We start from the raw sequence: 21,588 nt of genomic DNA, 5'->3' as shown, positions 1-21,588 counted from the left end.
GGGGGGGATCCACTTTTGCTACTAGTTTGTTTTGCTAGCACTCTGCCAGTGAAAATGGAACTCGCGGATGGGCACATGCAGCCCTCCTGAGCTCTGTTTTTGCTGGCAGAGGCACCACAGGCCAGTCCTTTGCTGTTCCCATGGCAGCCCTGAGGGCCAGATCTAAGCACCGTGGCCCACGGGCCTTGAGTTTGACACCCCTGCTCTAGGCCAAGCAAGGGGGACAGTTGGTGATCTCTTGGTTACACATGCAGTTAGCAAAATAACTGGCTCTTGAACGTATGTTTTTATTTAACAAACAGCAGTTGTTTTGCAAATGAGGATGAGGCACCTGAGCCTTTATAGCATCACATCCCAACAGCTGTTTGCACCATGGGTGAGATGCTTTGAACCACTGTGGGAGGGAAAGCTTAAACGCTCTTGTTCTCTCTCTGCCATGATTGTAATCCAGACTGACATTTACAACATCTGTATTCTTTAAGCAAGGGGGTCTCTCAATTATATTCAACCAGATCTTTGTTCTCTAGAAAGAAACTTTGGGAGAAAGAAGCATAAAGTATTGAAACTGAAGTTTGCCAGTTTGGTCTAGTGGTTAAGGCACCAGTCTAGAAAGCAGGAGGCTGTGAGTTCTAGTCCCAATGAAATCTGGCTGGGTAACTTTGGGCCAGTGACTCGCTCTCAGCCCAAACAACCTCACAGGGACATTGTTGTAGGGAAAATAGGAGGAGGAAAGAGTGATAGAGATATTCAACACCTTGAGTTATTTATGAATATAATAAAGGCAGGATTTAAAAAAAACCTAAAATGAATAAGATAAAAATAGCCTTTTCTCATTTTCCCATGACCAGTTTGAGATTTAAGATTTTTTCTTAAAGATGATCATGGTGATGATTGAAAAGAAGCCACTGAGTAATAAGTAAGGCAAGGCTGGCAATTTAGGAAATATTTGATTTATTGCAAAATGTTTATTGTTTGAGAACTATCACTAGCCACAGTGGAAAGGTCAAGTGGACTCACTAAATTGTTTCTCATCTGATGAATAGACTAACCCATGGTCACCAACCAGTGGGCCGGGGACCACTGGTGGTCCGTGAGAAAATTTTGGTGGTCCTCAGAGAAATGTCCCTCCTTCCAAGCACCCCTCCAAGCAATTAATCCAGGCTGTGTGGGAACATAAGGCTGTGCTGCCCACCTGCTGGCCCCCACCCTTTGGCCGAGTGCAAACCTTACCTTGAGTAGAGCCACGCAAGCTGGAACTGGAAGGTAAGACCAATGGCAGGGAGGGAAATCCACCCGGGGTGGCTTGCTGACATTGATGGGAAAGTCAGTCCCATATTCCAGAGCTGCACTAGTCACAGGACTGGCCCTTTGGTCATCCCAGAGCAGCTGCTCCTCCACCCGGGTGCACCGGCCTGCCATGGACTGGAGGAGCTGCTCTGGGATGACCAAAGGTCCAATCTTGTGACTACTACATCTCTGCAATATGGGACCGACTTTCCCACCAATGTCAGCAAGCCACCGTCAGTCAAAATTCATATTAGTGGTCTGCAGGATTTAAAATTATGAGTTTGGGGGTCCCTGAGGAAAAGGTTGGTGACCCCTGGACTAACCAATCTGCCCCCATTATGAATAAGCACCAGAAAGATATGGCATCCACGTTTCAAATAGACTGAACTAACAATGTTTTAAAAACATACTTACTAGTTAACACAGTTAGCAATCTAGCCGGCTTGGAAATAACATTTGCATTCACCACCATCAGGGTCACAATGTAGTAAAGACCATGGTAAGTGGCATTAAAAACCACAGGAGCAGGTAAAGTGCTGTTGAATTCATCAAACTGGAAAAAATAGTTCTTGGATTCACCCGTGATTTTCACCACATACACCGAGGATGAGCTCACCACGTCAGCTGCTTCCAGGGAAATAACTATGCAGTTGTCATCTCGCACAACCACTTGGAGAGGTGCCACATTCTGGGGGTCAACAAGCAAAAGGAAATGATATTAATGAGGATCCTGAACAGGCTGTCATGATGTTCCCCGCGAAGCATTCAGAAGTCTGGGTCGTGTTTCTGAAGGCTTTGAGCTAATGAGGAACTGGGAGGATATTCTGTAAAAATAAAATCAAATTAGAATGTAGAAGAACGCCACCACAAATTCTTTTGGGGGAGGATCTGAATTTGTCACAACAGGATAAATGCTACAAGTAATGAAATCCAGATGGCGTTTGCCTTTTCTTACAAGATTAATACTTAGCTCTCACAATGTATGAAGGGTCCTGAACAATGAGGGTTTTCTCCTTTATTTTTTGTTCAAATAATAATAACTAATGTTGCCCAACTTCCAGTAACTCTGGAATATGATACTTATGCCCACAGTAGAGTAGTTAATTTTGGGGCAGAAATCACTTCTCCTTTGCACTACAGATAGTCCTCAATTTACAACAGTGTCGTGTTCATTCAAAGGTAAAACAACACTGAAAAAAAGTGACTTATGACCATTTTTCACACAACCGTTGCCGCATCCCCATGGTCAAGTGATCAAAATTGACAACCGCTTCATATTTATGACAGTTGCAGTTTCCTGGGGTCATGTGATCACTTTTTGACCTTCTGACAAGCAATGGGGAAGTCAGATTCACTTAACAACCATGTTACTAACTTAACAACTGCAGTGATTCACTTAACAGCGGTGGCACAAAACATCATAAAATGGGGCAAAGCTCAATTTGTTTAGAAACAGAAATTCTGACCTCCAAAGTTCTGCCTCTACTTCTTTCTGTGAGCCGATAAGGATTTTTCTTGTGAAAAGAAAAAAATAATACCTAGCTATCCAATATACTTCCAAAAATAAGAACCATCCACCCTAAATGGACCACTGAAGTTATGATCCAATAGTACATGACAAAACTGGGGACACATCTACTGGAGAACAAATCTACGCTGCAAAATGACAGCAAATCACATCAGAATTATACCACTCTGCAAAGCCCTCAGATTTAATCTAAGACTGCACCGATAGGCAGATGTCTGCAAAGATTGCTATTTCCATGGTACTCCCAAATCTACCTACATAAAATGATAACGTGGATACCAGAATTGATTGGTGCCTCTTATACCTTATATAATCATAAAATGTAGTTATATTACTAACGGTAGTCTTTGACTCACAACCGTTTGTTTAGCAACTGCTTGAAGTTACAACGGCACTGAAAAAAGTAATCTGCAACCAATGCTTTGCCCTTACGACTGATGCAGCATTCCCCACAATCATGTGCCCAAAATTTGGGTGCTCGTATTTACAACGATTGCAGTGTCGCAGGTGTGAACCCAGAAGTGAACCTGGCTGAGGCCATCTTTGATGCTTCATGGTTGCTACAAAGCGAAAGGGAAGAAAGGGAGGGGCAAATCTTAGATAGCTTGGCTTGGCCGCCAAAATGAAAAGTTTTTCCTGTGGGAACCAAGGTCATTCCAACAGGTGGCTGAGAAGGGGAGAAGTGAAGTAACCAGGCAACCTGCCAGCACCTCTATTGGACAACGTGCCTGATGATTTGAGAGAGAAGTTTCACTTTTTAATTAAGTGAAAAACGCGGGAACCTTCAGAGTCGGTTTTTACCAATTGTGCCAATATGATGTATCCAATTAAATTGTTCTTTGAGGAATCTACCTGCCTCGGAGTTCTGCTTTCAATGGGGGCATTACTTGGAATACTAACACCAGGATTAAGTGATCTCAGTTTGTGACTTTCCCAGCCTACTTCTAAACAAGCAAAAACAATAGGAGAAGGACCCCAGGACTTAACAACCATGGGATTCATTTAATACCCATGGCAAAAAAAAAAAAAGTTGTAAAATCAGGCATGACTCACTCAACAACTGCCTTGCTTCGCCATGGAAATTCTGGTTCCAGTTGTTGTTGTTGTAAGGCATGATGGAATTCCCCTATTTACCCCAGTGGGAGACGATCTGGTCTTCAGTATAAGCAAAAGGATGTGGGCCTCTGTTGCATCTGAACAGGGGTGGGCTGCTGGGGGTTCGAAGGGGTTCAGGAGAGCCCCTAGTTAAGATTCTGTGCAGTTCAAATCACCCCCAAATCCCACTCCTGGCTGGCCCCACCTACCCCGCCCTGCTCCTCCCAGGAGTCCCCACAAGGCTCATTTTGGGATGCAGGTAAGTGCAGGGCACACATGGAGGCTCAGGGAGGGTGAAAAACAGGCCTCCTGGAAGTTCGGGAAGGCTGGAACCGGTCTTGTTTCTGGCTTCCAGAGAGCCTCCAGAGCTCAGGTAGGCCATTTTCGCCCTCCCGGAGGCGTGAGGAAAGCCTCCAGAGCCCAGGGCAGGGAGGCCAAAAACACCCCCTGTCATGGTGCAGGAGGCCAACTAGGCCACGCCCACCATGGCCACACCCATCCAGCTACCAGGCAGAGAACCCTTTGCTAAACTTTTTGAAGCCCACCCCTGCATTTGAAGGAACCATGAAACCAAATAGCTCACACACAATTTTGCCCCCAACATTCTACCAGTGCAGCCCATTCCATTCATTCTGTTGCTTGTGGCAGGGTGAACTCCATATCCAACAATAGTGCTAGCCCTGGAAGCAGAAGGATTATGTTTGCTCTTGAATTGCAATAGATAAAATACTATACATTCCTTGCTTGTTGAATGCAGGCCCATTGCTCTTTTCTATGTTCCATGCAGAGACTGAGGGTAAGTAACTGTAACAGGAATCACAGACCTATAGAAGTAAGCACTAAAGTCAGCCTCACACTGGGATATTAACCCATTTCTTTTCAGATTTCTTAGAACTTCCTAGACACTTAATTTTCTGATTAGGGCTGTTGTGCCATTTATAAAACCTTAGAAAAATAATATGAGTTTTACTTGAATGATGAATTCCTTGGTTTAATCTGCTTATATCTGCATTAGAGGAAAATATACAGTTCTGAGGAAAAACATTTTAGAGGACATGCTCTTACTGAAATATTATTATATTCTTATAATCAGGAACACATATATAAAATTGCCATTTTTCACTCACAGTGACACTTCATATCATCAAAAGGAAAATAGTTCGGGATGAATTATTTGTTGTGAGGGAAAAGAGCTGAGACTTTGATGTTGCCTTTCAACTATTTATATCACGTTACATTAGCAGATGCTCACTATCATCTCTCTCTCTCTCTCTCTCTCTCTCTCTCTCTCCATACATACATACATACATACATACTTGCATCTCCAAGGGAAACAATTCAAGCCATGTTTGATTCATAACTGTATGGATCTAAGTATGCAGTTATCCTAGCAACAGCGAGGAAGTGGTCTGTTGTCTTCCAGGATTGTTTAAGCTGCTTTGTCCCATAGCTCTTGGTTTCTCAAATGATTTTCTATCAAACGCCAACTCTGCTTGAGATTATATATTGATGGATGAATTGATGTGCTATCATGTCAATATATATAACCAAACTGATGACAACAGGTACACTAACTAGCCTTAGAATCGACAATGAAAATATTGAAGTGGTCGATAGCTTCTGCCTTTTAGGATCAACTATAAGAATAAAGGAACAAGTCCTCAAGAGGTACTCTAGAGACCAGCACTGGGTAGACCAGCCATAAAGGTCTTGGATAAGCTATTCAGATGCTGTGAAACATCCATACCTAATAAAGATCAAGATCATGTAAGTAGTGCTCCGCATGAGACTTTAGATAACTGAAACTTGGACTTTGAAGGAAGAGGATAGAAATAGTACTGTACTTTTGAATTTTAATGTTGGAGAAAACTACTGGAAATACAATGGACAGCCAAGAAAACCGAACAAATCAACCCACAATTCTTAATCAAGGCATACATGACAAAGCTCAAATTATTATAATTTGAACACATTATTCAGAGGGTGATTAAGATGGCCCAAAACATCATTGGCTGCTCACTCCCCTCTTTGGAAGAACGGTATAGGAATAGATGTAAGAGGAAGATATTTAATATATTGAATGACTCCTCTCATCCGGGACATCAGCTCTTTGAACTATTACCATCGAGAAGGAGATTCAGGGTATTAAGAACAAGGACGACTAGATTTAAGAACAGTTTTTATCCAAGTGCAATTTTGAGTTTGAATGCAGGGTCATAAGATTTTTGTGGAATTTAATGGCTGAGAGTAATGGGGTATTTACATTTTTAAATTGTATAGAGATTATTGTATGGTCTGTTGTGTTTAATTTTATTTTTCTTTCAATGGTGTTGTCCAGTTTTACTTGTGGAAGAGCACCTCATTTCGTTGCACCCGCTTGCAAGTGTAATGACAAATAAATTCTTATGTCTTATGTCTTATATGAAGACTTACCTCTGACTTTAATCCGAGGGAGGGAGGGAGGGAGGAAAAGAGGAAAGAAAGAAAGAAAAAAGAAAGGAAGAAAAAAGAAAGGAAGAAAAAAGAAAGGAAGAAAAAAGAAAGGAAGGAAGGAAGGAAAAGAACAAAAAAGGAAAAAAAGCAGATGATCTTTTTAAGTTTTTTAGAAGCAAATGATCCTCAGTAAGGGGAATTAATTCAGTTATAGTGCCAATGGCATTGCCAGCTGCCACCTTATGCCTGCTTTTGCTTTGCTTCTATGTGGTGACAAACTGCTATGAATTGTGGGGACAGGGAATGCTTCGGGAAATGAAAGTAAATGCTGTATTTTGAGACGCTGCCTCAAGGTTACCCAGCTGGAAGAAGGCGGGGGATTCAGTGCATACTGAACCATGCTTGGACTGACCGTTATGAAAACCTCTTGTCTGAACCTGATTGGTTACACTTGGATGGGCAATGAGAGACAGTTAAGGGAGGGAAAAGTATAACTTAGGGATTTGGGCACACAATTTTCATTTCTGATTTGCATTTCTGCAATACACTTGATCTCTAATAAACTATATATTTCTCAACAAATGGAGCCAAGGATCATTTTTATTCAGAGGTTTAAGCATACCTGTGGCAGGTCCAGCAGGTATACTGTTGGAAGACATGAAGGATCAAGTTAGGAACAGAATGTCATGAAGAAAATCTATGTGGCTACTAAGGGTGAGCACTGACTGGATGATATATACAGTAAATTAAACAGATTATATAGATATAGATAGGTAGATAAAGATAGATAGATGGATAGATAGATAGATAGATAGATAGATAGATAGATAGATAGATAGATAGATAGATAGATAGAAGCCTGATGATGGCAGATGAGATTCTGCCGAAACGTTGCTACAACTTTAAAAGCACAATTACAATGACGTGGGAAAATACCCGAACAAAGCTGAATGCCATACATGTAAGTACCCGCGAAAACTTAAGAAAAGATAGATAGATAGATAGACAGACAGACAGACAGACAGACAGACAGACAGACAGACAGATAGATAGATAATGTTAAAATCCAAGCAGGCAAACAGATTATCGGATATATTATACATCAACATATTTCTATTTTTAAATATTGCCTCAATGGCCACGCCATCCTTGATCCCATTTATAAGAAGCATGTTTTTCTCCAAATTCTTGACAGGACTCTAACCACACTGGAAGTCAAGAGAAGTAGAAAACGGGACAGAGAAACAGATGCAAAGAAGACCCATTACTCATTCCTAGATCCATGGAAACACAAATCCTTCCTGCATGTCTATTTTATTTAATGGGAGCCTTCAGTTCTATTCACTTTAGTTAACTCCATTGCTCAGGTGTCAAAAGAAAATATAAAAAGGTTAACTTTTCTCTCAACACCCCCATCTGTCAAGTGTTACCTGAACCTATTTGGCTGCAACAGTAGGAAAACAGAATTATATTTCTTCTAGTGACACTGAAGCTGTCAGTAAAGACAACTACTATCTCTGCAGGAACTCCAGAATGCAGCTGTAATTAGATGGAAAATGGAACGACATTCAAGGCCGAAGCTGCTTCTCTTCCTCTTTCTCCTTCTCCATTTAACTGGCTGTGTACATTTTAGATCTCCCTGTCTTGCTACTCCAAAAATCAGGATAGTTGAACTCCACTGAACCATTTTGCTCTTTGATGATCCACAGGAGGGAAACTTCAGACATCTCATTTCTTTGCTTTCTATATCAGAAATACAGTAGCTTTTCTCTCTTAGTGGAGAAGCTATAAGTAGTAGTTTTCTCTCTCTGTGGGGTGAACAAAGAGTCCTCTAGGCAGATCACATTTTCTAAATCTCAATAAGATGACTGTTCTCAATTTATAATTTATAATTCAAGGGAATAATTCCATTTCCCTCTGTATGTTTTGTCTTGCAGGAATTCCTCTTCAATTGGGGGTGGGGGCAGCCTGTCAACCCTGAAGCTGGCCTGGCCGAAGCCATCTTGGAGCTTCAGTGTTGCCAGAAGCATTGTGAGCTCACAATATTTTTCTATAATTTACTAAAATTAATGCTCTATTAGTTACACAGTATATAAGCAACTTTGCATGTGTGTTAATAGATAACAGACTAACACGCACATACATATGCATCTGTTTCTTAAGAGTTTCTTAAAATAACAATAGTATTAGTAGGGGTCATTCACTGTAATCATGACATATTTCAGGAATGAATTTCATTTCTACTGCAGTTTATTCATGCAATACATGGAGAGAAAAGTGTTGGATGCCTTTTGCTTTCCATGAAGGAAACTAAACTATGTTCCAACTAGTTCTAACTACAGTCAAAAAATAAGGCTTTCATTCCTGATCAACTACCTGGTCAAAATTCTTCCTGAGCACTTAGCCATTTAAAAATCAGATTATAAAACACCAATACATGCAAATTTCTTTTTCAGATTCTACAGTACTCAAAATAGTAACAATGAAGTAAATCAGATCAAGATGCAAACTAGTGTTCTCTCCCACCCAGATTGTCCAAATTGCCCATTTGATTGTCCAGATTTTTCTAGAGATGACCTCTTTGGCAAATGGAAACCTGCGTGTAGCTCAACAAAAACGATGTGTGTATTTGCCATTCTGATGCTTGAAATAAATTATAAGAACACTGGAAGAAAATTGTCAGCACTCAACAACACATCAAAGTAGCACCTGAGGTCTGATAGGATGTACTGGTGCCAAATTTCAATAATGAGAGTGGAGTAAAGAGCAGGGAGATGAAAAAACAGAATTAGTGGGGATTGAGATAGAATTCTTTCTTCTAAAATGATTTGTTTCCCAGTCATTTTTCCTAGTTGGACTGTAGGACTAAAAATAACAAATGGGAAGAAGAAGAAATATAACAGAAGAGAATATCTGGGGAGGCGTTTTATTCCTTGAGGGGTTGCATGCTTAGCATCAGGGGACAGCTCTGTCTCCCACTTCCATTAAATCATAATTTTGCTTCTTTCAGAAGTCTTTACTGGCTTCTTTTGACCTTCTTTCTTGCACAATACTTTAATTTTCAAAGTATTTTCATTATAAAATAAATACATAAATGAATGTGGTTAGATTTCTATTACTTATTTGGTCAGGTTCATAGGCTAATCTATTGGGAACTGACTCCAATATGGGGCTTATATTACCAAGATTGAAGAAAAGATTAAAATAATATACAAACAGAACATTGCAACAATTCATATTAAATTACCTTCCTAGGAAGAAGGTGAATAAAATCTTAGATGCCTTGCAAAAACTGAAGTCTTAATGTTGAATGTTTATCCCTTCCATTGACTCATGATGAATATCAAGTTCTCAGATCAAAAGGAATCCTAAACATGTGTATAATTCTAAATCCAGTTGTCCCAAAGGTGCTTTTTCAAGAGGCAATTGGACTTTCTGGAACCTCTTGAAAAAGCACCTTTGGGGCAACTATGACCTGGACAACTGAGAATCCTTATAGACATTTGTGAATCAAGTTGAAAGGTTTAATGAAGTGATTTGCCAAAAAATTAGTTTTAAATGTGTTAGTTGGTACTATCAGATTCCTCCTCATTGGTTGCCACCTATAGACTAACATGGCTTTTCCTCAACAATGTACCTGTGTATGTAGTATGTTTCTTCTGTGGTACTGTAGCATCTCAATTTGGGTTCAGGTTTTGAGAGGCTCCAAAGACAACCCAGGGCCTGTGATGACCCAGGACATGCCACAAAGCCAAAATAATAAGTAGGGGTCACTTTATTGGGTCCAACTTTGCTCCCAATGTCCTGGTTACCTTCTGGTCTGGAGAAAAACTCTCCCAGGAATCTGCAACAGCCTTTGACTACAGATATTCCAGTCCAAAATGTTATAAACAGAAAACTTTAAACTATGAATTCAGCAAGACAAGATAATGTAATAAATCCGGCAGGGCAAGATAAGGAATTCCAAAAGTGAAGTAACACGGCAGTAAATCAAACCAGTTTGGAGGATGCCAGGAACTCACATAGTAGCAGCCAACATGAGATGAATTCAATGTTTGTTTCTGACAAACACCCCTCCCAAACTGCCTCTCTTTTAAACTCCCTCCCCAGGTGTGCCTTGTAAAGGGAATCAGGGCCCTTTCCTCCCTCGTAAGCCACATAACCCACATTGCTCTCTTCTTAGTTCTTTTCTGCATGCCCTAGGATGAATAGGGAGTGGGCCTTGGTTTTCCTCTGAACCCCTCTCCCTTGTCCTACCTCTTCCCTGCTCTGCCCAGCCTGACTTTGCCCTTCCCCAGTTTTCTCCATAGCCAACGGAGCTTCTATCCCACTCCCTCTCATATGTTCATCTTCTTCCTCGGATTCAGACTCCGACGGGGGCATGACAGGGCTCTACATTGTGTATTCCTGGTTTAATCCAACATTGTTAGCTCAAGTTTAATTAGAGGAGAACCCCATGCAGAGAAAGAAATAATTCAATTCAACTGCTATCTGCTTTTGTCAACTAAATATTTTATTTATTTGTATCCTGCCTTTATTGTTTTTACACATAAATGAAGGTTGCAAACATATACAACAAACCTTCATTCTCCTGTTTACCCAACAACAACCCTGCGAGGATTGGGCTGAGAGAGAATGACTGGCCCAAAGTCGCCCAGTTGGCTTTCATGGCTAAGGAAGGACTTGACTGCATGGTCTCCCACTTTCTAGCCTGATACCTTAACCCAGGGATCTTCAAACTGGACAGCTTTAAGACTTGTGGACTTCAGCTCCCAGAATTCCTCCTCAAGTCATGTTAGCTCAGGAATTCTGGGAGTTGAAGTCCACAAGTCTTAAACTTGCCAAGTTTGAAGACCCTTGCCTTAACCAGTAGACCAAACTTACAAATAGGCCAAACTATTAGACAAACAAATATTCCAAGAATTTAACCAGGAATGTTATGTGACAGTCCTGTATGATCTTCCACTCAAAATTCTCTTCTTCACCAATTAATTAGATGGTCTCCTATATACAGTTATTACTGCTTCCTCCCTCCCAATGTACTCCCGCATACATTCACACTAATAATGGGAGCGGGGATAATGTTTCCTACTTCACAAGGCCATTATCGAGATTACTGCGATAACACACCAGAAGAATGCTGGTATCTCACACAGCTTTTCCTTTTTAAATAAAATTTATTAATCTAAAAAAGGTGCTGCCAATCTCCTGATTTTTGGCTACCGTAGTTTAGCTCTCCATTCTACAATGAGACAATGCAAAGTAGTTTGAATGGTTTATAAAAGTGGGTTACACAAATGTGAAGCCTTCATTCAAGCAATTAAGAGGGTAAAAATATCAAACTCTTATGCCAGATCAAACAAGGAATCTATCTTGAATGGAAACAATCCACTTGGGCATGGTATCAGCTCCATGGGCACCCACCTGCTCGGCTACTTATGAAGCACTGACAATTAAAGTGAAGCTGTTCTTCAGTACATATGAACACACAAATAAGTACAAGATGGATTATACAGTTCAGCTGAAATGTTCCTACCCATACAGGTCTTAATGAAAACCCAGGAAAATACAAACAGAGAATACAGATTACATCATCTAATGGATCGCCTTACTAGAGCAAGAGTAATCCCTGTAGTGTTGTTCTTGAGTGCTATCTGCTATCAGAACTGTATGTCAAGTTTATTCTTTGTCATAGCGTATCCAAGCCTGTATAGGTGTCTATCTGTACCTATACTAATTGAACACACATATGTAATTTGTCTTGTAGATAAACCTAGGAAATCTACTCTTTCCCTGCCAATAATGAATACAAATTATTCAGTAATATAGTCATTTAATTCATGCACAAACAATGTTGTTTGAGGCTTCTGGGGAATGGCTATAACACTGCAGCTTTCCCCTCTGTTCATTCCCAATAACTTCCAGGAGGAGGTTATTGAAATGCATCAGCCCACGATGTGTCTGAATATTTCAGTACCATGGACAGAGAACAAAGGTTTTGAATTGGCTGGAAATATAGGTGCGTTCCAGCTGTAATTACTTCTAGGTGAGGCTCAGGTGTCTTTATGGTGCCTCTTCCATCTTTGCTTCATGCTGCATTCCTGCAGCAGGATTTTTTTTTATAAGAATCAAAGCCATTAGATGCAAATTTGCTCTGAAGCCCAGTGCAAGGATACTACAATATTATGTTGTCCTAACAGTAGGGACATGGAAGAGCCAAAGACATAGAAGGCAGAGGTTGACCAGAATTGTTGCTAATAACAGCCTGACCCACCTCTGAACCCATCCAATTCCAGTACTGCTCACTGGAAAACAAGGGCTTTGCCACTGAACTGCACCCCAGTTCAGCCAAAGAAAAAATCTCCCCCTATTGATGATGGTATGGGGTCACAGATGAGTAGCATTGATCCAGGAGTGGTATCAAAACTCAACCTGGTCCTTCCCATTGTCTTAAATCATGGTGAAAGGAAACACTACAATTTGTAATAGCAATGTTTTGTCTCCTGCACCTGTGCAAGAACAATTGTATATTGAACTGAACTGTAATTATTACATCATCTCTTGGATTTTTTTTTTTGCCAGGATATAATTGGTCCCTATAGTGGGAATCTCTAGAGTTTCGTTCAATTGTAATCTGTCCCCCCTTTCCAACCTCCTTTTTGTAAAACAGTTCCTGAGCCAAATACTGCTGAGTGATTTTTTTTTTGGTGAAAAAGATATATTTAGTAAGTACATATATAGCGCTTTGAAGCCCTTGTTCTCAATGTGGTCAGCTCCATTTGCTCCAACGTATATTTTGTTAGAATTTGTTGCAGAAAATCAAATCCAGAAAGCACACAGAGATAACTGATTCAGTAGGATTCATTAACTTCTTTATATACATAGTAACACATGAAGTAAATTTACAACACCAACAGCAGATTCTTCCAATGTGGTAGAGAGTAGAGATTATAAATTCTTAGTTTCAGTTCAGCAGACAGACAAGACCAGACTAGTTTCTTTTTAGAGCTGACCACAGAGCTAAGCCATGCTCAGACTCCTTCCTTTAGTTTCTGTTTCCAAAACAGCCCTCATTGGCTGACCCAGTTGCCATGCTTATTCATTGGCTGACCTTGTTACCATGTCTCTGCCAGTTCATGAATATTCTAACATATTTTTTGTCTTCAGTCATATAGCAATACCTTTTATTGTACAGGATCAGACTATTACATGGAAGTCATCTTACTGTCTCTAGGAGACCTTACCAAAGTAAATCAGAACATCTAAACCAGGGGTGTCAAACTCATGGCTCGCGGGCCAGATGCATCACAAGCTGGCCATGCCCACCCCTAGTTTGTGATATGTCACATGACAACAATGTGACGCTGTGAGTTTGACGCTCCTGATCTAAACAATTGTGCTTGGTTTTTCAAGAAAAAAATATTATTTAGATTTGACAGAAGTGGTTTATATATATATATATTAAAAAAAAAAATACCAATGCAATGATAAAGGTTACAACCACCATAGACGGCCATGGATGGACTAAGCAACAACAGTCCAAAATAGCAATCAAAATAGCACTTAGACTTATATACTGCCCCATAGCACTTTACAGCACTCTCTGGGTGGTTTACAACATTATCTGCATATTGCTCCCAACAATCTGAACCCTCAATTTACCAATGTCAAAAGGAGGGAAGGCTGAGTCGGCCTTGGTCAGGATAAATTACAGACTGCGGGCAGAGTTAGCCTGTAATACTACATTCCAACCACTGTACCATCATGGTTCATTCTTCACCGCTTTGTGTAAAAATACAAAGATTGAGGCTGCTCTAAACTCTTGAGAGAGAGGTGTCTATAAAGATACTCAGTCATCCAGGTCAGGGTTCTCCCAAAGATGCTTTTTCAAAAGGCAGCCTGGACTTTGCTTTTCCTTGAAGATGCCTTGCTTCTCATCCAAGTGAGAACTGAAGAAGCTTCTTGGATAAGAAGTGAAACATCTTCAAGGAAAAACGAAGTCCAGTTGCCTTTCAAAAAAAGCACCTTTCTGAGAGAGAAGCTGTTCCTTAAGCTATGGGCCACCACTAAGAAACCCTGTCCAATGGTCCCTCTGTTCTCATATGTCAGGGAGATTCAACATCTCCAACCACGGCTGAATCAGTAGATAGTGATTGGACCATGAAATCTACATATATGAAAGCGAAATACCACTAATGCATCATCACAAACTCTCCAGAACTGTAAAGCTTACAAACTTGAAATTTGGCACGTAAGTTCCTCTTGGCTTCTAGGTGCTCACTAAGAAAGGATTTTTCAAAATGACTATCAGAGCATTAGTATTTCCTATATTATTATTAACATGCTCTGGTGCTAAGGAGTTCTACTCCCCCTCCCCACCTGAAAAGAAATCTCTTCCAAATGCAAAACACAAGCAGAGGAGAGGAGTTTCAGTTTTACTCTCACAGCAGCAAACACTGTAGTACAGAACAGTTGAGCTAAGCCACACCCAGGTTCCTTGCTGCCTCCTTCTTGCTCATACAGCAAATATTGTTTGAGTTTCCAAACAGCCCTTAACACTCTCACACACTTGACAGGACGCTAGCCAGATGAATACCGATGGAAGCTGGTAGGCAGAGGCAGAATTTTTTCCCCTGATTTTCCTCCCCCAAAATTAAGCCCGACCATATAGTTTCGTAGTGAAGCACAGGTATTGAGCTAGTGTATTAATAATTGTCAGATAGCTTTTTGGCCAGCATCTGAAAAATCCTGTGTGTTGCAGTCCCAGGACTTTCTAATGGCACCAGATGGGATGGCTAATGTAGGCTCACATTAAGGATGGAAATCAGGGCAAGAACATCAGTAATGGAAGAGATATTCTGAGCAGGTGGCCTACAAATGTGATTAAGAAATAAAGCAATAAAATAACATTTCCCTTGAGTCAAACTTGAGATTTAGTAATCACATGGATGCATCCATGTTGTTTTCTTGCCAACAATATAGAAGCAGATTGTCATGAAGAAAAATTCACTCTGCTAAACTAAGAACCATCTGATTTTCTTCACTAAGATACCTGTATGGTGATCAGTGGGCCCCAACCAAAGTGAATTGGGGGTCCTGAGCTCTTAGATCAAGGAGGATAGCATGGAAATAGAAAGAAAATGTCCTACTTATAATGCATCATTAATTGCATAAAATAGCCCCCAATCGTATATCACTAAATGAAGCAAATACTTGGGGCCAAAAATGGAGAGTGATATTTAATTTTTTATTTCCCAAGCCTGCCCCAGTAAGAGGAAAGCTGGACATTCTGTCTGCACCTGACTGAACAACTCATTTTTTGTGATAAGGTAATCCTGCTTCATGCTTTCCCTTGCTTGGCAGATTGAGTCTCATATCTCTTTGTACACTTCTTGTTTCAGAGACAACTGTAATTAATTGCAGCATCAGAAAGCATTCTGCATTCCTGGCTTGTTAGTTGTCTTACATGGGTGAATATACTATATTAATATTAAAACAGAAAAGATCCACGTCTTGTTTTCTACCATGTGCTAGCTGAGGATAAAATTTGAATTTCTAAGCCAGCCGCCATCACCATTTTCGGCGTCAGGGACCACTTCTGTGTAGAATGGTTTTTCTGCAGGGTGGGGTGTGTGTTGGGTTTCATGCACTGCCTGGATCCCACACATTTGCAGATGGGGTTTCGCTGACTTGCACAGCACTGTTCCTGATAGGCCAAGGGCCGGTCAACAGCCCAGAGGTCGAGGACTCCTGTTCTAAACCATACAAGATGCCCACAAGATAGACCTTCCTCCCTTTTTCTGAGCTGTTCTGTGATTCCCAACTAAATACTAATACAGATTTCATTCTACTTGGCCTTTTCATTATCAGGCTTCTATGACTTGAAATGGAAGATGTAAGTCAAAGCTATTAATAGAAGAACATGGAATTTTTTTAACCTGCTGATTCTTCTTTTCCTTACTCTCTTCTTAGGTCAGAACCTTGGATCTAGGATGTCCAAAAGGTGGTTTCTGAAGAGGCAGCTGGACTTTTTGGTTTTTCTTTGAAGACATTTTGCTTCTCAACCAATCAAACGTTTTTTGTCAATGCACAACATGTGTACAATGAAATTGAAATTCTCATCCAATAAGCTTCTTTAGCTTTGACTTGGATGGTGGAGAACGGAAGCATTTATATTCCTTGCAGACAGCTGGTCATTTGCATCCTTTTGGAGAGCCGTTGAGGCCTCTTGGAGGTTTGCCTGTGCCTTTAGGGTCACCTGAGTAGTACAAATGGATGTGGAGCTCTCTTGGAACACACACACACACACACACACACACACACACCATTCTATAAAGCCTTAGTAAGACCACAGCTAGAATACTGCATCCAGTTTTGGTCCCCTATGCTATAAAAAAGATGTTGAGAATCTAGAAAGAGTGCAGAGAACAGCAACCAGGATGATTAGGGGACTGGAGGCTAAAACATATGAAGAAGAGTTACAGGAACTGGGCTTGGCTAGTCTAGTGAAGAGAAGGACCAGGGGAGACATGATAGCAGTCTTCCAGTATTTGAGGGGCTACCACAGTGAGGAAGGGGTCAGGCTATTTTCCAAAGCACCTAAAGGCCAGAAAAGGAATAAAAGATGGAAACTGAACAAGGAAAGATTCAACTAGAAATAAGGAGAAACGTTCTGACAGTGAGGACCATCAACCAATGGAACAGCTTGCCTTCCAGAAATTGTGGAAGCTTCATCACTGGAGGCTTTCAAGAAGAGAGTGGACTGCCATCTGTCAGAAATGGTGTAGGATCTCCTGCTTGGTCCCTTCCAATTCTGTTATTCTATTCTCTATTCTCTAGGTTGAACATAGGTGTAGGCTGTTGGGAATGAGTCTGTGTTGTCTGCATCTGAATGGCAACTCTAAAACAGGCATCGGAATGAAGTGTAGTCTGCATTTTTTCTGGAAGTCCTTGCATAGCTAAATGTCTATGGAGAGATTCTCAGTCATACAAGTCCTGGTTGTCCCAAAGGTGGTTTTTGTTTTTTTGTTTTTTGAAAAAGCACGTTTGGGACATCCATGTCCTGGGTGACTGAGAATCTCTCCATAGACACTTGTATCCAGGATGTGCAAGGCAAGACATGAAAATAGTTCAATCTGTGGGCAATAATACGAATTTTGGAGATAGTCTTCTTTGTTCTGCTTCATTAAATTTGGGGTTACCATTTCAACAGAAACCTAACAATTTGAAAAGCTTCTCTGATTCCTTCGGCAGTCCTATGACTCCTACCTTGCCAATCTCTCCAAGTGGCATATAAGAGATTAAGCAACAGAGCAGATAATTGGATGGAAGAAGAAATGAGAGGAGCCATATCTTCATTGTCTTCCATTTTAACAGAATTGTAACACCTGGGAACTCTAATTAAATGTCTGAGTAGCCACAGGTTGCCTTTTAATTTTAGCTTGCTGTACTGCTCTAAAGGCATGGGGCAATACATGAAACATATAGCAGTGGTCATGTCCAATTAAATAAAAAATCAACAGTACAGTAAAGTCACTGCAGTAACCTTATTATAACCACATAGACCAAGATTTCAAATAGAGAGGCAGAATGCATTTAAATGCTCCTGATATATAAAAATTGTCTCACTTTGATTACATGTTCTACAGTAATGGCCAGAAACCAATATAAAATAGAAATGAATTAACACAATGGACAAGAGATAAGTTCTTTGTATTGGCTTGCAATTGAAATGTTTCTTTGTCTGAAAGAAAGATCGTACCATTTTCTATCAGTTTTAAATGTGTGTGCCTAGTTCCATCAAGGAAATCATTTTAATAATAGACTTGCCCTACATTCCTTGAATTTAAAAAAAAAATCTTCTCTTGGATGCAGAGCAAAAAGAACAGGGAGAGGGCTGAATAAAAGTGCATTAATGGGTTCCATTCCTTTCACAGCATAATACAACCAATCTCTTTCAATAACCTTCAGACTCATCAATCAGGGATTCCCCCCTGTGTTTCTTATATGGGGAAATACATTTATTGCTAAATGAAATAGGGAAAGGATAAACAGGAATTCATTAAAAAAAAACCTATAACCTTTGATAGCAATGAAAAAAGAATAGGTTTTTGGCCATGCTCTTGTTTCAAAATGGGGGAGGAAGGGGAGAAATTGACATTTCCTTAAGGCAAAAATGACAAAATCAGGCAAAGACATGGGAGTATATACCAACTCTAAGCCAGTAGAACAAAGGCTGGCAACCATTTTGAGCCAGAGATGCCCGGTCTCTCACCCTCATCCTCAAATTACATGAACACCTTTGAGAACATCAAATCTCATGAGATCTTATGAGAACTTGCGTCAGAATATGCACCTTCTGCAGGACTGGGGTCAGGGGTTAGAGGTTAGCTCTCCCATTGTTTTTAAGGAATGTATGGGTAGCTCCTGACTTTACATTCTACTCCATGAGGCTCTGACAGTCCAAAAAAAAAGGAAATAACATCTGAAATGTTCATCCCCTATCTAGTGTGGGAGGGGAATTCTTGGGGCCATGTGCTGTGAGGCCCAACCCAAGAATAATCCAGCCCAAGTTCAGTTCTTTATTTGCTCATGCCCAATTGACAGAATCTTGCCAGACTAAACCAATAAACACTCACCTTAACGGATATACCCTGAGAGATTGAGTGACTATTCTAATTTCTCTGTCTCCAATCTAGCTTCAGGCTACGTTTGCCTCTCCTCCTTCCTTGGAATGTGCTCCCTCCTTCTTGGGAAATTGCCACTTCACTGTAGTCCATCACAACCCTTCTCCTTCATAGGACAATCTATCACAGGTGCAGCCTGAACACCCTGTGGGTAACCCATCACATATTTCTTCCAAGTAGACCAATCTGATAACAACTGATGGATGGATAGATGGATGATTTTGATTTGTATGGAGCGCCATTTTAAACTCATGACTCAGAGAAGCTCACCATGAAACAACAGTTTTTAAAAAAATAAAACAGCAAAAAAAAAACCCTTACTCATAATCAATAGCCAGGTAAAAGCCATCAGCACAAATTGGCATAGCCAGGCACACACACAGATCTCCTGGCGCAGTTACAAAACCATATCTTTAGGTCCGTTTGAAAGCCCAACAGGATTGAGGCCAATCTAATCTCAGGGCTAATAATGTTCCAAAGGGGGCATGCACCACAATAGAAAAGGCTGTTTTCCTGAGCCCTGACAGATGGCACTCAGACCGTGCCATCTGGGACCTAGAATGTGCCCTTCCTGCCAGATCTAATGGGACTATAAATATAATTAGAGAGATAAGGTCCTTCATATAGAGCAGCCCCATGCTACTCACTCAGTTCTATCTACTCCTGGCAGAAACACTATGCTTCAAATGAAGGCTGAGCGTTACTAATCAGCTAATAACTCTAACCAAGGCCTTGATATGCTGCACAGCTATTTTCTCTCTTGCAAATGAAAGGGACTCAGAGTAGAGTGAATCTCAGATCCCACCGCAACTTCAAAACACTGAGAGTCTCTGATGTCACTGCCCAATTCAGTATCTGCAAACATGGAGAACATTTAAGTTAGTAGCAGGAGAACACTAAATTCTTCATCGTCTTGGTGAACTTCAATGAAAAGAAACTGGTAACATGTGTATTTTATTTTGTCATACAAAGGCTTTTTAATGGAAGAGGTAGACTTTAAAAGTAGCAAACTTTAAATGCCCTCATTTTATCTTACAATCTGTGACAGCATTATTACTATCAAGAACTTTAAACACATTTTATCTTACAATCCGTCAGAACTGAAGTATGGGTAACTGAACTGTATCTTTCTTTCTCTCCCTCTTTCCCCCCACCTCTTTTTCATAAAGATCCTCATCGCACACTCATATCCCCACCACAAATGAGAAATGGACACGGCGTTGCTGAATTAAATCCTTGCCCCGTGGAGACAAACATTCCATTTTCAGATGCCTTTAAAGAAAATGAGACTAATAACTTGCAAAACCCCATCTCTAATCCTCAGTTACTCTGTCTCAGAACATGACTCCCTTTCTTTTTTTAAAAAGAGTATATTTTCCATTCTTCAAGTAGTTGCCTGCTGGATCAGTTGGAATGCAATAACGATAATGCAAGCAAGACTTGCATTAAAATTGTATCAAACTATAACCTATTAAATATTACACAATAGTGGATGCATTTGGAATGCTAAAGCATGTTGCATATTTTCTTACAAATTGGCTCTTGACGATGGGAGAGGCTGGTGCCTTCATAAAATGGCAGCCATAGCATATATGGCCATTCATAAAACATACATTCTCAAGTATTTTGAAAGGTCTATGTGATGATGATTGTTGTATCGGTCGATCGATCACAAAGAGACGCGAGGCAGTGACTAGTTTAAAGCTCTTTTTATTTCAAGTTGAATCTGGCCGCCGGCTAAGTATGCGGCGGCTTATATTGAACTGGTGCCGGGCACCGCGGCCAATGACAGCCGTTCGAATCACCCGCGATCGGCTCGGCCAATCGCGGTTGCTTTGTAACAGCCAATCAGTGCCGCGCAACAACCAGTCCGGTTGCTGTGCGTTTAGCCAATCAGAAGTGCAGGTTTCCAAGAATGCAAATGTACATACAGAACAATGATGTTGTTGGAGAGTTAGAACCAGTGTTAACAGCAAGGGTCTTCAAACTTGGCAAGTTTAAGACTTGTGAACTTCAACTCCCAGAATTCCTGACCTAACATGACTGGAGGAGGAATCCTGGGAGTTGAAGTCCACAAGTCTTAAAGCTGTCAAGTTTGAAGATCCCTGGTTAACAGGAACCCTGAAGATCAGGGCCATATGAAGAGAGAAAATCAGATAAATTATATGATCAAAGTCCCATCCCTTTAACATACATTATGTGTCAAAAAAAAAAAAAAAGGCAGAGTTTCAATCACACTGTCATGGGTGCCATCTTGACTACAACCCTGAGATGCTGGATGCTGAAAAAAGTGCAACCGATGGAAAATGTTATCAAGGATTAAAGAGAATTCCTTCCAATAGGCACCAGCTGACAGACTCCATTTTATTTCCTGCTGGAAGCCATCTAAAAATAGAAGAGTTGAGGAACTATGGCCCCTTTATGACTTGTGGACTTCAACTCCCAGAATTCCTGAGCCAGCATAGCAGGAATTCTGGGAGTTGGAGTTCACAAGTCATAAAGGGGCCATAGTTCCCCACTTCTGCTTATGGCATCTTTCCCAAGCGCTTTCTGGGAGAA

At 40.6% G+C, this 21,588-nt stretch overlaps 1 protein-coding gene across 2 annotated transcripts in view; it reads right to left on the bottom strand.

Annotated features, from left to right (window-relative positions):
• The window catches only part of PTPRO (protein tyrosine phosphatase receptor type O), a 154,929-nt gene that overhangs the window by 76,592 nt on the left and 56,749 nt on the right, over positions 1 to 21,588 (bottom strand). For both annotated transcript variants that reach the window (XM_087935141.1, XM_087935142.1), the window contains exon 2: positions 1,702 to 1,975. In XM_087935141.1, the coding sequence (XP_087791267.1) occupies positions 1,702 to 1,975 (274 nt within the window). The remainder of the gene's footprint in view (positions 1 to 1,701; positions 1,976 to 21,588) is intronic.

The sequence above is a fragment of the Pseudonaja textilis genome, chromosome 5 (assembly GCF_049901715.1).
Source record: "Pseudonaja textilis isolate UNSWEBS1 chromosome 5, rPseTex1.2, whole genome shotgun sequence".
In the NCBI taxonomy this organism is placed as follows: domain Eukaryota; kingdom Metazoa; phylum Chordata; class Lepidosauria; order Squamata; family Elapidae; genus Pseudonaja; species Pseudonaja textilis.
The sequence above is the reverse complement of the archived record's forward strand: the minus strand, read 5'-3'. Positions and strand labels throughout refer to the sequence as shown.